Consider the following 16,191-nt stretch of genomic DNA (forward strand, 5'->3'; position numbering starts at 1 on the left):
TTGGTTTGTAATTTTTAAAATTTTCGGAGGATTCAGATTTACAAAAAAAAGTTATAAGACCAGTAAAATGAATTCCCATTTTCCCCAAATGTTGACAATCCAATATTTTTGCCTTATCATTCACATTCTCTCACTCTGCCCATACATGTATGCACACGTGTGCATACACACACACATACAAACACACACACACACACCATATTTTTCTTAAATTGTTTCAAAGTAGAGTTAGTAATTCCTTATTCCTACAAATTTCAATATATAACTTCTACAGACAAGGATATTCTCTTACATAACTATAGTACAGTTATCAAAAGAAGAGATTTTAAAACTCACTCTTGGTCTTTTTCGTAGAGTTGTCTGTAATGACTTCTCTACTTGTGGCAGAGCCATTAGTGTAGCACACATTATTACCCTGCCCATTATTTTCCACTCTCCCCACCTGCTGTTCTTTTTTTCCCCACCCCTCCTGCTATTTTCTCTGGCTTCCTATTAACACAGATCACAGTGACCTTATAAACACTTTGATAATAGTATTAATAACTTATAGTTGGCTCTTCTTATGAGACTTAATACCCTAAGCCACTTTTTTTTTTAATGTTTATTTATTTATTTTTGAGAGAGAGATTGAGATTGAGAAGTGGGGCTTAAACTCACGAACTGTGAGATCATGACCTAAGCCGAAAGCAAGAGTTGGATGCTTAACTGACTTGAGCCACCCAGACACCCCCTCTAATCCATTTTCTGAAGGGTTTGTTGATTATATCCAGAAATTGCTATAGTGTAGTTTCCTTATAATTTTTATTCTAAGTCACCCCAACATTTGTTCATAGAATTTTTAGAATACAATTTATGGTTTTATTACCTTAAAATTTGGCATTTTCACTGAAATACATGTATTTTGCCTTACCAAAAGTAGTATTTGTTTTATGAGAAAAAAAATTCCCTTAATTTCCATTTTTTATATATGCTGAGATTTGAACCAAATCCCATACATCTCATATCATTAGATTTCATCCCATTAGATTTTAAAAGCTATATTTATTTCATTTTTATTAACATTTTTTTTACTATGACCAAGTCTCATGACTGTAGTTAGCTAATTTGCATTATTTCCATTAAATTTTGTTACATTTACTGAGAATTTTGCTTGCTATATTAAGGTTACCAGAGTGATGAGCAAATGGGATTTTCATTTTCCAGGTCTCTTTTCATTCTAGAAATTCTCATTTACTCTAACTTTGCTTCTATGAAATGCCTTTGGTAGCATTTTAAAAATAAAACTAACAAGAAGTATTTGACATAGAATATGTAGAAATAAAGCACAGAGCTGACTCATTTATAGACATGTAAGTTTTGTGACTACTTCCAGTATACCTGATAATATATCTAATAAAATTATGTACTTACCTAGGCTACATCAACCTTTATTTACTCCATGTCCTAGATATTTGGCAAAAAGTCAAAATAAGCACAAAAAGTTGTATTTCTAGCACAGAGATTTTTTAAGGATTGCCTAGGATCCTATACTAGAATATTCAAATTGAGATAGAAGCCTCAGTTCAAACCTTGAGGGGATAAAACGTGTGCTTACCATATTTCACATCTGCCCTCTTATTTTTGGAAATATATATCCCTGGAAGCCTGTGCAATGTCAGGGACCATCTGTCTTACTTCAAGACATACACAAGGCCAGTAGAACTGCAAATGGCAAAAGACAGATGTATTTACACCTTCATGTTCTGTACCTTGAAGCAGCACTTGGAGGAAATAAGGCCCATTTTGGCAACAGCTGTTGCTTAACCTGACTACAGTATACATTGATGAAGGCAAAACAAGTGCTAGAAATCACTTGGCTCAATAATCATTCATTCAAACAGAGTCCATTTTCTTCCAGTATAAGACTGGAGAACTGGAAAAACCTCCATCATGTTTTGTGACACATAAATAAGAATAGTTCTCATCTCTTAAAGTGAAACTGGGTACTAAGGAATTGCTCATTTTTTTGAAGTGTTAAGTATTAATAGTAGGGATTTATTAAGTAGCATTTCATAGATGTTTGGTTGAATTACTGAATCAAGTAAGTGATAATTGTTTGTTTGAATGCTTCCTATGTAAAATTTACTAAATAGATAATTTTTCATCAGTATGCTTAATTTTATGTGCATTAAATCTAAAGTTATTAACCTATACATATCATTGTCCAGGGACAAATAGAGAGCAGCAAATTTCTAAAAGAGATCAGAGATTTATTTCATGGGAATAAAAAATACAGATATTGGTAATGAAGTTACTTCCTTACTCTTAACTAACAGTGAAGTAAACATGAGATGATTTGTTGTCTTTCATGTTTCCTTTGTCTTAAGTGAAGAAGCTTCTTGTTCTTTTCCCTTCTCCTGTCTTTATATTTATTCATGTCTTTGTGAGCAATTTGAAGTGTGTATTAAGAACCTAAAGCCTGACACTGTAGAAATAGGTTAATGTAGTGAAAGGATATTGACTTAGAATCTGATGCCTTGACTTCTCAGTTGGCTCTGCTACGTATTACCATTGTGTCCTAGATAAGTTTCTTCATCTGAAGAATATAAGTTTATGTATTTGGATTATAATCTTTTAGCTGTACATTGTGTGAGTTCCTACCAGGACTTTGGTTCCATTCCCTAATTTCTAAGCCTCACTCATTGTCAAGGTATAGGCCAGTAACAAGAGCTTCATTTAGAAAGCATAGATGATTGTTCTTATTTAGAAATGGAAATATTTAATAGCACTTATTTGATTATCTCAAATTTGTAGACAAATCTGCCACAGAGGTTGCTAAGTGGGTAAATGACATTGGCCTACAGTAGGCCTTGCAGAAAGGTCCATTCCTTCCTTGGCTTATCTAAAGTTTGCCTGAGCCCCAAACCTTATATGCTAAGTTCTGAGAATTAAATGGGAAAGATTTGGAGAAAGGCTCACCAGATACTGTAGCAGATGGTAATTCTCCACTTCCCAGCCTTGTCTTATATATGTGTTAGTTTTTGATAACTAAAGTTATAAATGTTTGGTTCCAAATATGAAATAACAGATAATGTATTTTCATTAGAATGGATATGGATATATCTGCATGTACAATATACTTACCACAGTTCGAGTTTACAATTTTCATGCTCCATCAGTAGAGTATTTAAAATATACCATGGTTTGTTCCATTTTACCATAAATCTGTGGATTTTTTAGTTTTTGAATTAAGTCTACTATTAAAAATCAACAGTGGTAACTTTATACAGAAATTTGATAGTCTGTGCTATTCCAGTGTCTTCTGAAACATCTGGTAGAATTTTTAACATTATCTAATGTTTTTCTAATGAAAATCTTGAGTTTGTAATTTAAATTTGCATGTTGAGTATATCTCAGATAGTGAACCTGTTTCAGCTTCAGTTTGCCCTGTAGATCAAGAATTTGAGAGCCAACAGTGCCGTGGGTGTCTTTATTATGGAGTGGTTAAAATTAAATTAATGAAAAGTTATAAGTAACACTGGAAAAATTGACACAAGGACTAATTTTGCTCATATGTATGTGAGAATTGTAAGTCCATTTCTGTAGCTCTTTAACAGAGGATATACAGAATGTAACAGAGTCATTTAAGTTCCTAGGATATATTGGTAGAGGATATGTCTTTACTTTACAATTTTACACATACTATTTTCTCTACATTTAACATTTATATGAGCTTATTTTTTTTCAGTTTTTTAAAGACATAATTGACATGTATCTCACTATATAAGTTTAAGGTGTGTAGTGTGATAGTTTGATTTACACATATAGTGGAATGATTACCATAATAGGTTCAGCTAACATCCATCTTCTACTGATACAATAAAAAGAAAAGAAAAAAGAAAAGAAAAAAGGAAATACTTTTTCCTTGTGATGAGAATTCTTAGGATTTACTCTCTTAACAGTTTTCTTATATGTCATACCACAGAATTAGCTATGGCCATTATGTTGTACATCACATCCCTTGTACTGATTTATTTTATAACTGAAACTTTGTACCTTTTGACCACCTTCCTCCAACTCCCCCTTCTCTTACCTTCTGCATCTGCGAACCACAAATCTGATCTCTTTTTCTGAGTTTTTCTTTTAAAGATTTATCTTAAGATAAATAAGATCATACAGTATTTGTCTTTCTTTGACGTATTTCATTTAGCATACCTTCAAGGTCTTTCCATGTTGTTTGAAATGGTCAGATTTCTTCATATTTTTATGGCTGTATAATATTCCACTATAATATATAATATATTAAATAGTAAATATAGTTAATATATATGTAATATATAATATAATATATATAATATATACATATACATATACATATACATATACATATACATATACATATACACATCACAACATTTTTATCTATCCATTCATCTATCCATCAATGGACACTCAGGTTGTTTCCATGTCTTGGCTGTTGTAAATAATGCTAGGAACATGAGGATGTAGATATCTTTTTGTGTTTGTATTTTTATTTCCTTTGGTCATATTCCCAGAAATGGAATTGCTGGATCATAGGGTAGTTCTATTTTTAACTTTTTGAGGATTTCCGCCCCCCACCCCCTACTGTTTTCCATAGTGGCTATACCAATTTACACCAACAATGCACAAGGGTTCCCTTTTCTCCACATCCATGGCAGCATTTCTATCTCTTGTCATGTTTAATTTAAATTTTAATTAGTTAACATACAGGAAATATTGGTTTCAGGAGTAGAATTCAGTGATTCATCACTTACATGCAACACCCAGTACTCATCACAGCAAGTGCTCTCCTTAATACCTATCACCCATCCAGCCTATCCTCCACCCACCTCCTTCCATCAACCCTCAGTTTGTTCTCTATTGTTTTTACTTAATTTAAAAAAAATTTTAATGTTTATTTTTGAGAGAGAGACAGAGAGTGAGTAAGGGAGGGGGAGAGAGAAAGGGAGACACAGAATCCGAAGTAGGCTCCAGGCTCTGAGCTGTCATCACAGAGCCCAGTGTGGGGCTTGAACTCATGGAACTGTGAGATCATGACCTGAGCTGAAGTTGGGTGCTTAACTGACTGAGCCACCTAGGCGCCCCTCAAAATTTTTTTTAATGTTTGTTTGTTTGTTTGTTTGTTTATTTATTTTTAACCTTTATTTATTTTTGAGACAGAGAGAGACAGAGCATGAATGGGGGAGGGTCAGAGAGAGAGACACACAGAATCTGAAATAGGCTCCAGGCTCTGAGCTGTCAGCACAGAGCCTGACATGGGGCTCGAACTCACGGACTGTGAGATCACGACCTGAGCCGAAGTTGGACGCTTAACCGACTGAGCCACCCAGGCGCCCCAATGTTTATTTATTTTTGAGAGACAGAGAGAGAGGCAGAGACAGAGGGTGAGTGGGGGAGGGGCAGAGAGAGCCAGAGGCACAGAATCCTAGCTGTCAGCACAGAGCCTGTTGTGGGGCTTGAACCCACAAACCGTGAGATCATGACTTGAGCTAAAGTCAGATGCTTAACCAACTGAGCCACCCAGGCACCCGTGTTCTCTATTGTTAAGAGTCTCCTGTGGTTTGTTTCCCTCTCTCCTCCCCCACTCTCACTTCCCATATGTTCATCTGTTTGGTTTCTTAAATTCCACATATGAATGAAATCATGTTTTTTGTCTTTCTCTGATTGACTTATTTTGCTTAGCATAATACATTCTAGTTCCATCCACATCATTGCAAATGGCAAGATTTCATTCTTTTTGATGGCTGAATAATATTCTGTCATATACATATACGTATATATGTATATATGTATATATATGTATATATGTGCGTGTGTGTGTCTGTGTGTGTCTGTGTGTATACAAACACATTTATATGTGTATATATACACCCACATCTTTATCCATTCATCAGTCAATGGAAATTTGGGCTCTCTCTGTAGTTTGGCTGTTTATCTCTTGTCTTTTTGATGGTGGCATGTTAACGGGTATGAGGTGAAGTCTCATTTTGCTTTTAATTTGCACTTCCCTAATCACTACTGATGTTGGGCACCTTTTCATGAACATGTTGGCTTTTTGTATATCTTATTTGGGAAAATGTTTATTCAAGTCATTTGCCCATCTTTTAATTGGGTTGTTTTTTGCCATTGAATGCATGTGTTCTTTATATATTTAGGATATTAAGCCCTTATTAGATAGATGGTTTGAAAATATTTTTCCCATTCTGTATTCTGTAGGTTGTCTTTTCACTTTGTTCGTGGTTTGTTTTGACGTGCAGAAGCTTTTTAATTTATTTTTAATTTTGTTGCTTGTGCTTTAAGTGTCATCTTTTAAAAATTACTACTAAGATCCATGTCAAGGAGATTTTGTTTCTGTATTTTCTTCTAGGAGTTTCATGATTTCAGGTCTTACATTTAAATCTTTGATCCATTTTGAGTTAATTTTTGTGACTGGTATAGGATTTGGGTCCAGTTTCATTCTTTACATGTGAATATCCAATTATCCCGGTACCATTTATTGAAGAGACTGCATTTTTTCTATTGAGCATTCTTGTTCCCCTTGTCAAATATTAGTGGACCATGTATGTTTGCGATTCTTTTCCATTGGTCTATTTGTTTTTATGCCAATACCATACTGTTTTGATGACTATAGCTTTATAGTATAACTTGATGTCAGGAAGTGTGATGCCTCCTGCTTTTGTTCTCCTTTTTTAGGATTTTTTTTTGGCTATTTGGGGTCTTTTGTGGTTCCATATAAATTCTAGGGAAGTTTTTTTCTATTTCTATAAAAAATGCCATTGGAACCTTGATAGGGATTGCATTGAATTTGTAGATGGCTTTTGGTAGTATTGACATTTTAACATTAATTGTCACAGTACATGACCACAGGATGCCTCTTCATTTATTTGTGTCTTTTTTGATTTCATTCATCAATGTCTCATAGTTTTCAGAGTAGAGATCTTTCATCTTCTTAGTTATATTTATTCCTAAGTGTTTTATTGTTTTTGGTGCTATTGTAAATGGGATTGAATCCCTTGTTTGTTTTTCAGAAAATTTTTTATTAGTGTATAGAGACACTACTGATTTTTATATGTTAATTTTGTATCTATATAGATCTAACAGTTCTTTGGTTAAGTCTTTAGGGTTTTCTATAAATAAAATTATGTCATCTGCAAATAGAGACAGTTTTCTTCCTTCCTTCCTTCCTTCCTTCCTTCCTTCCTTCCTTCCTTCCTTCCTTCCTTCCTTTCTTTCTTTCTTTCTTTCTTTCTTTCTTTCTTTCTTTCTTTCTTTCTTTCTCTTTTTCTTTTTTTTTCTGATTCTGCTTTCTTGCCTGATTGCTTTAGCTAGGATTTCCTGTACTATATTGAAAAAGAGTGGTGAGAGTGGGTGCCATTGTCTTGTTCCTGATCTTAGAGGAAAAGCTTTCCATCTTTCACCATTGGGTATGATGTTAGCTGTGCTTGTTTTATATGGCCTTTATGTTGAGATATATTCCTTCTTTGCCTGATTTGTTAAGAGTTTTTATTATGGATGCATTTTAAATTTTGTCAAATGCTTTTTCTGTGTCTGCTAGATGATCATATGATTTTTTTTCATTCTACTAATGTGATGTATCACATTGATTGGTTTGTGTATGTTGAATCATCCTTGCCATCCCCAGAATGAATTTCACTTGATCATGGTGAATGATCCTTATAGTGTGCTGCTGAATTTGGTTTGCTGATGTTTTATTGAGAATTTTTCCATTTATATTCATTTTGAATATTGGCCTATAGTTTTTTTGTTGTTGTTTTTTGTTTTTTGTTTTCCTACTGGTGTCTTTTTCTGGTTTTGGTATCAGGATTATGCTAGCTTTGCAAAATGAGTTTGGGAGTGTTCCATCCACTTTGATTTTTTGGAAGAGTTTAAGAGTTGGTGTTTTTTCCTGCTTTCTCCTCTAGGGTTTTGATGGTTTCCTGTCTCACATTCAGGTCCTTTATCCATTTTGAGTTTATTTTTGTGAATGGTGTAAGAAAGTGATCTAGTTTCATACTTCTACAAGTTGTTGTCCAGCTCTCCTAGCACCATTTGTTAAAGAGACTGTCTTTTTTCCATTGGATATTCTTTCCTGCTTTGTCAAAGATTAGTTGGCCATACTTTGGTGGGTCTAATTCTGGAGTTTCTATTCTATTCCATTGGTCTACGTGTCTGTTTTTGTGCCAATACCATGCTGTCTTGGTGATTACAGCTTTGTAGTAGAGGCTAAAGTCTGGGATTGTGATGCCTCCCACTTTGGTCTTCTTCTTCAAAATTACTTTGGCTATTCGGGGTCTTTTGTGGTTCCATACAAATTTTAGGATTGCTTGTTCTAGCTTCAAGAAGAATGCTGGTGCAATTTTGATTGGGAGTGCATCGAATGTGTAGATAGCTTTGGGTAGTATGGACATTTTAACAATATTTATTCTTCCAATCCATGAGCATGGCATGTTTTTCCATTTCTTTATATCTTCTTCAATTTCCTTCATAAGCTTTCTATAGTTTTCAGCATACAGATCTTTTACATCTTTGGTTAGGTTTATTCCTAGGTATTTTATGCTTCTTGGTGCAATTGTGAATGGGATCAGTTTCTTTATGTGTCTTTCTGTTGCTTCATTGTAAGTGTATAAGAATGCAACTAATTTCTGTACATTGATTTTGTATCCTGCGACTTGGCTGAATTCATGTATCAGTTCTAGCAGACTTTTGGTGGGGTCTGTCGGGTTTTTCATGTATAATATCATGTCATCTGCAAAAAGTGAAAGCATGACTTCATCTTTGCCAATTTGGATGCCTTCGATTTCCTTTTGTTGTCTGATTGCTGATGTTAGAACTTCCACACAATGGAATACTACGTGGCAATGAGAAAGAATGAAATATGGCCTTTTGTAACAATGTGGATGGAACTGGAGAGTGTTATGCTAAGTGAAATAAGTCATACAGAGAAAGACAGATACCATATGTTTTGACTCTTATGTGGATCCTGAGAAACTTAACACAAGACCATGGGGGAGGGGAAGGAAAAAAAAAGTTAGAGAGGGAGGGAGCCAAAACTTAAGAGACTCTTAAAAAATGAGAACAAACTGAAGGTTGATGGGGGGTTGGAGGGAGGGGAGAGCAGGTGATGGGTATTGAGGAGGGCACCTGTTGGGAAGAGCACTGGGTGTTGTATGGAAACCAATTTGACAATAAATTTCATATTTAAAAAAAAGAGTTTGTGTTAATTCTTTAAAAGTTTTGGTAAAATTTACCAGTGAAGCCATCTAGTCCTATGCTTTTCTTTATTAGGAGATTGTTGATTACTGATTCAATATCCTTACTAATAATTGTTCTGTTTAGATTTTCTATTTCTTATTTAGTCTTGGTAAGTTGTATATTTGTAAGGTTTTTTTCCTTTTCTTTTAGATTGTCCAGTTTGTTGGCATATAGTTGTCCATAATATGGGCTCATTCTGATGTCTGTTATACAATAGTATCTGAATTTTCATAAGACCTGAGCAATTGAGAAATAGGACTTTCAGAGTATATTTATAGAATTTTTCTCTTAGACTCCAGTTAATTCTTTAAAGATGATTGAACCATTTATACCTTTCAGCGCTAAAGTTGGGTTATGGAACACTTCAGCGCATTCAAAATAAAATCTAGTTTTACTTTTTCCTTGCATTTAAAAAAATCTTGGTGTGCCTGGATGGCTCAGTCGGTTAAATATCTGACTTCGGCTCAGGTCATAATCTCACGGCTAGTGGGTTTGAGCCCCATGTCAGGCTCTGTGCTGACAGCTCAGAGCCTGGAGCTTGCTTTGGATTCTGTGTGTCTCCTTCTGTCTCTACCCCTTTCCTACTCACACACTGTCTCTGTTATTCTCTTAAAATAAATTAACATAAAAAAACCTTCATGTTTGCCTTGCTTTCAGCTAGTAACACCAAAGCTTTTGTTTTATTATGTGACATTCAGCCAAATGAATCAGTGTTTAAAAACTTATATAGCATTTATTATGATATAAAACACAATTCCTTCTTGGTTTCTGAGAATCTCTGGAAGAAACCCGTTGAGAACCAATGGTCAAGTCCCTTCACGTTGCACTATAAATAAGTATATAAAAAATATTTCTGGATTTTTCATCTCTTGGCCAGTCCTGATGTTTTTGAATCAGAATTCAGCTTAAAAAGGACATAACTGTGACAAAGTGAATAGATTTTGTATGGCAGGATTGTTAAACCTGTTGAAACTTAATAGTGTTGAGAAAACACAGAAATTCTTAATATCTGAACATCATAATTTGAGTTGCATATGTTAATATAAACCATTTTATTCAACATACACTCCCACTCACATACTCTCTTCTTCCTCCTAACTATCCTCATATAAAACTACAAATGTGGGATTTTGAAAGGGGAGGGGAAGTCATAGGCAAAGACAGCTGGATCATGGACTTGTCCTTTGTGACTTTATATTTTCATTCTTTTGCTACTGAGGAAAGATGAAGCAGGCACATTTCAAAAGAACAGCTGACACTACCCATACAAAGTCAGTAATTACGTCAGTCACTCTAATTCTTTGGAGTTTGTGGCTCTTCTTTTACATGTATGTGGCAGAGGTCCAGTTTGTAAGAGTGGGTAAGAAGTGGGTAAGTGTAAATGGGGAACATGCCAAGTGTATATGAGAGTGGGTCCTCATTTAGTTTCTCTAGCCCTCTATTTTCTCCTTGAGCTGTGTTAGCCAATGGATCCTTATTTGGTTGAAGGAGGGTTGCTTTTAACTCACACAATTGGGTTATGTTTTGAACAGTGAGAACCGTATTGTCTTTAAATTTGACATTGCTGCTGCTTTGTACCGGCCTGTTTACTACAGTGTCTGGAGAGTTAACAGTCATTTTAGGATTGTGGGGAAAGAAATGGTTGTTGAAATCTTTGTTAATAACATACACTGCTATTGCCTAGAAAGGAAAATTTAGGAGATTTTTTTTAAGCTTGTGTTTAATTTGTTTGGCAAATTCATGTTTCCTTTTTATATATATGGAAACTTTAACCTAGGAAAGGGTATTTGCTGGCTCTACAGGTGGGGAGCATCAACTGGTCTTTTGAAGTGTAGAAACTTTAAAGTTTTGTTTCAATTTTGTTGGGTTGTTTTTTGGTATCGGTAGAGAAGCCTTTTAAGTCATGAAGGAGTAGGATGAAACTTTCAAATGTTTTACAGTGACTTAGCTGTAGTCTGATATTTAGAATAAGATGGGACACTGTCCAGTGTTGATATAATATATACACTGAAGAGCGACTCATGTCTAGATGTTCCCAATGGTCAGCGCATGTGTCAGAATCATTTGAACTGTTTGTTATTTCACGTGCCTTGCCTAATGAAACTCAAAGGAAGTTGGGTACTGTATGCTAACAATAACCTTTTCATTTTGGAAGTATTTGTGGGCATATAGAAACATATCGAAGCTTCTATTTTCTGATAATTTCTGCAGGGCGTTATTGTGTTACTGAGATTGGAGTCTTCAAGTGGTCTGAGTTATTTAAATGGGTGTTTGGTTTGTCGGAGTGCAGGGTGAGCTCCAGTAACATTTTGTTTCTGATACAATTTGTGAATCATGCAATCAGATAAGGGGATTGTGACTATTTTTCATTAATGATATAGAATAAAATAAAATGTAACTTTGCTACTACTGGTTCTGCAAACAAGCAGCTTTGGTATGACCTGGGAGCTTGTTAGAAATACAGAATCTAGGGCCTCACCCAGACCTACCCTGTCAGAATGTGCATTAATCTTCTTTGTAACTAAATCCCAACATTAATGTTTATAAAACATTGAAATATAAAATAGTAAATTTGATTACAGACAAAAAATACATTCATTCAATTATTGTTTCAATTTATGTGCATTCATGTACACATCAGCCTGCACCTTAAAATGTATTTTATGGGTCTCAGTTAAAAAAGTTTGAAAATCCAACGTTTTAATGTGGATAATGACATCATATCTTTTGGTTGTGTCTTATTAACTATGAGAGAGATTTACTTTGCATTGACACCATTTCTAAAGTTTCTTTTCTTTCTCTTTGATATCCCAGTTCTTCCAACTCACTTTTCTCTGATTAGTATCTCTAATCAGAGATACTTACCTTTCTGTTCTTCTCTTTGTTTCTTCTGTGCATCAGTCCTGAGAATTGTACTCATTGTTGTGAAAACATTTTACCCAAGTTTCTTTTTGTGAAACTCAATTCACAGGCAGATTAATGCTAATCATTTGGCAGAAATTTTTATTTTTATAATGTTCTTAACACCAAAGTTGAAGAAGAATATCCAGGTTTTGCCAGTGTGCTTTCTTTCTCAATTTATGTCTTACTTCCAAATGTCAGATACTACAGCAACACTTTTTTTGGATATAGTTAAATCAGCCAGTCTTCTTTGTATGCAAATATGTGTAGCATGTCTGAAATGCCTGTGAACAGAATATTAATGAGTATGTGTAACAATGAAATTGGACTTTGTATCCCCAGTTGTATTTAAAAGAAACAATTGTGGCTTTACAGTATTCAAACCTAATCCAATGCAGGCTGGGTAGAAGAAGCCAATCTCTATCACTATTAAGAGAAATGCTAATTTCTGGGAATGTGACCCTACATGGAAATAAATCATACTACTTATATTTAGTGTTTGTTCCTTTGGCCAGCAATGCACAGTTCAATTTACTTTAAATAAGTAGCCTAGAAAATACATACTTTCTTTCTGTGGCTCTGAGAATGCAATCAGTGAAGAGCAAATAATGCTTATCAATTTTTTATTGAGTTCTCTTTAGCTGATTTTAAACATTTTGTGTCATACAACCACACATATGTTGCTCCTGATTCCACTCTTCTCTCTATCTGATTATTCCACTTAACTTGTACTTTGTTTTAAGGGCCTCAGAAGTGAAATTTATTTTATTTTACCTTAGGAACCCTACAGGGGTACTCCAGAAAAGGGGGAGAAATAGACCATTTTGAAATCGCCAATCCTATGAAAATTAAGGGACTTGTTATTTCACGTCATTCTGTTTATTGGTTATATCAGACTCATTAGTATCTACAGCAGAATTGCAAATGATTACTAATTTTTTCAGTTATTTTATCCATACTCGATAACAGTATGATATACATGTATTTGTTAATGTGAAATGAGTTTTCCTCTAATTTTTTGTGCGTTTTCCCCCCTTTTCCATGAAGGCCTTATCTGTTTGGAGCGGGGTGTTTTTCCATAAAAGCTCCATGGTGAGTCCCAGTTCAGTCCCGCATGCCTAATTCATTTGCTGTACTCTCAAAAAGTAACTCTGTTTCGTACTTTTGTCTTCAGTTGCATGGCCTGATCACAGATAGATGCACATTACTGAACAATTTATCGATGGGACATGAATGTTGATATTTAAGCTTTAAAAGAGCAGGTTTTTTTTTTTTTTTTTGGTTTCATTTAATTTCTTGAAGAGTCAAATAAACAATCACAGACTAATATTTAAAAATAAGAAATTAGGATTTTCTCATAATGCTAGTGTATAAGACAAGGCTAACAACAGAGTTTAAAGCTTTGAGTAGTATAGTGATAAAAGCGCCTTATGTATCGTGCTGAACATTTGAAGATAGGATTTATTTTGAAATATAAAGATATTTAAGGTATACTAAAAATAGCCTATAAATTTTTACTGCATTTTATTTGGTACCAAAGGAATAGGGTCAGTTCTGTTTTGAAGAGTTTAAGTATTTAAGGGCCTACATGATGAAGAAATTTGTGATTCACATAAAAACCCCTAAATAATTTATTATTTTGACTATAACTTATTTATTTACTAAATTCGCATATAATAATGCCTAAAATATAACTTTGTCAGTCTTAGACATGAGAGTCATAGAAAAGAAACAGAGCATATGTAATACTTTCATGTAAAGATGTGAAGTAAAATGAATTTAGAGCCTGGTATATTTAATACTCTGGTTAAAAGTTAGGCCTCCAGAATCAGACTGTGTAGGTCCTAAACCCCAGTTCACACACTTACTACCTATATGATCGTGCGTAATTTTCTAAAACCTTCCTGTTTCTCGGTTTCCTTATCTTTTAAGTGGCACATAGTAAGAGATCAGTAAATGTTAGCTGCTTCTACTACTATGTTGTTAAAGGGAAAAATACCATTTTTGAAAAGAAGCTTCTTTGAATTAGATCATACTTTTTTTTTTTTTTTTTTTTTTTGCTTTTAAGAGTTAAGTGAGCCAGAAGGACTGGGGCAATATAAGGTATATCAGTTTTATAAATGTAGTCAGAATACTTGAGAGAGTTTTGCACATGTGTGTGTAGTTCTTATAACTGTTCCTGGGAATTGTTCATACTGTCCCATTATCCTAGGGAAAAGCCTGCCAATGATTTTTCTCCTGAATAAAAAGAAACTGCCGTAGTTCTTTCAGGTACACTCTAATGTAATGCAAACTAATTTCAGTGTTCATTTGCCACAGGAACATCTGAAAATTTTATTATCATATAAGAACAGGGTGACAAATCATAAAGACTTCCTCCTTGAAATGCAGCATCAAAATTAGGACACAGATTGTGAAACTATTTTAAAGAAATTCAGGGAATAAGGGCATAAAAATTCCCTGCAAGTCCATCTTCATTCTTTTTGTTAACCAGATTTCATCCCCAAACAAATAAGATACATGGATCTTACTTAGGAGCTTATAGTGAGCAGTTTTTAAATGCTAGATTCAACATATGACAGATTTCCTTTGTAGACTAAACTTAGATTCCATCTTAGGATAAATTTCTCATTCTAAGTACAAAGAAAAGAGTTTTAGTATGTTAATAAAGACTGAAGTTTTAGCATGGAAGTAAATAAAGATGGAGTAACAAATGTTGTATGTTAAATAAGAAAACTCCATTCCTTCACCGGCTTATATGCTCCTCAAATTTAAGCAAAAGCACTTGTCAACCAGAAATGATTTGAGGTTGAAACAAGATTAAAAGAGCCAGATTAAAGAAAGGGATATATGAAATATAGTAGACTTTTAAATCATTGCCTGTCTTTTAGAAGACTGCTTTGTGGTTTGTTTGATGCCATCGTTAGCTCACAAGAAACTCGTTTTTAGTCACTTATACTGGCCTAAAAGATCCTCCTTTAAAATACGTTCCTTCACTAGTGGTGCATGTTTTTCCCATTAAGATCTTAATGAAACCTCAAATTAAGGCAGCAAAATGAATATAAATTTGACAACTTCTAGCTTGTTTATAAGAGCTTCTTTGTTTTAACAGTTTTTGCTGTTTTTCCATGCTATTTAGCATTCAACCGGAGGATGTTTTTTATTTACAGTTCCGAAATAAAACGTTATGCCAAACAAATATTTTTATAGTACTTCCAGTTGCAGGTTAACATTTGTGTTTTGGAAGAATATGAAATTTTTATAGTTCCTCTTAAAATGTAATGAACACTTCATACAATTTTTTTTATTACTTTCAAGTTGCAACCTTTGTATTTAGCTAAGATTTTGCTTTTGATAGATCACAGTTTCTGCTAATTCTTCATTCTTTGATAAACTGGTTTGTTTTTATTCATGCAGTTGCAGTGAGTCAGTTTAAAATAATGTCTTTCCTTTTGATAACAAAATAAACTTGTTGGAAAGTTATATAGGTCGTCTTTGACATTTTAGCCATCTTCTACACTCTGGGGATTGTGCATCCTCCAGGATATATGAGTTTGAATGACTGTCTAAAATATTAGAAAAGAATCACACATATAATACTTCTTTAATATAGAAATTTTAAGAGAAATAGTCATCGTGAATTGTTAAAAATGGATTTTGCTTTCAGTATTACAAATAATAACAAGTGTTTATTGAGCTTCTAATGTACATGTAGTATTATGTTTAAACTGCTGGTATTTTTGAATTGCTTATCACAAGAAAAAATATATACATAGTAGTGTGGACAAAAATAGCCCATTTGGATATATCCCATACTCATAACCTGTATTTGTATTATATAAGGTTAAGTTAAAGAAGAATTAAAACTTACATATCAAACTATATTTAAATTTTAATTAGTGCTGCCTGAGAATATTCAATTTATATATAAATACTTTATTTAAACTAATCTTGTTCTTTTGAGAATCTTTAAAATATTAGAAATTCATTTTTGAAAGGAAAGATTTATATGGAGGG

The 16,191-nt window shown here is 33.8% G+C and overlaps 1 protein-coding gene across 1 annotated transcript in view; it reads left to right on the forward strand.

Moving 5' to 3' along the window:
• BCAS3 (BCAS3 microtubule associated cell migration factor) overlaps nt 1–16,191 on the forward strand; it is a 606,762-nt gene that overhangs the window by 284,678 nt on the left and 305,893 nt on the right. Inside the window, exon 19 of the mRNA XM_053211840.1 lies at nt 13,222–13,266. Coding sequence (XP_053067815.1) covers nt 13,222–13,266 — 45 coding nt within the window. The remainder of the gene's footprint in view (nt 1–13,221; nt 13,267–16,191) is intronic.

The sequence above is a fragment of the Acinonyx jubatus genome, chromosome E1 (assembly GCF_027475565.1).
Source record: "Acinonyx jubatus isolate Ajub_Pintada_27869175 chromosome E1, VMU_Ajub_asm_v1.0, whole genome shotgun sequence".
NCBI lineage: Eukaryota > Metazoa > Chordata > Mammalia > Carnivora > Felidae > Acinonyx > Acinonyx jubatus.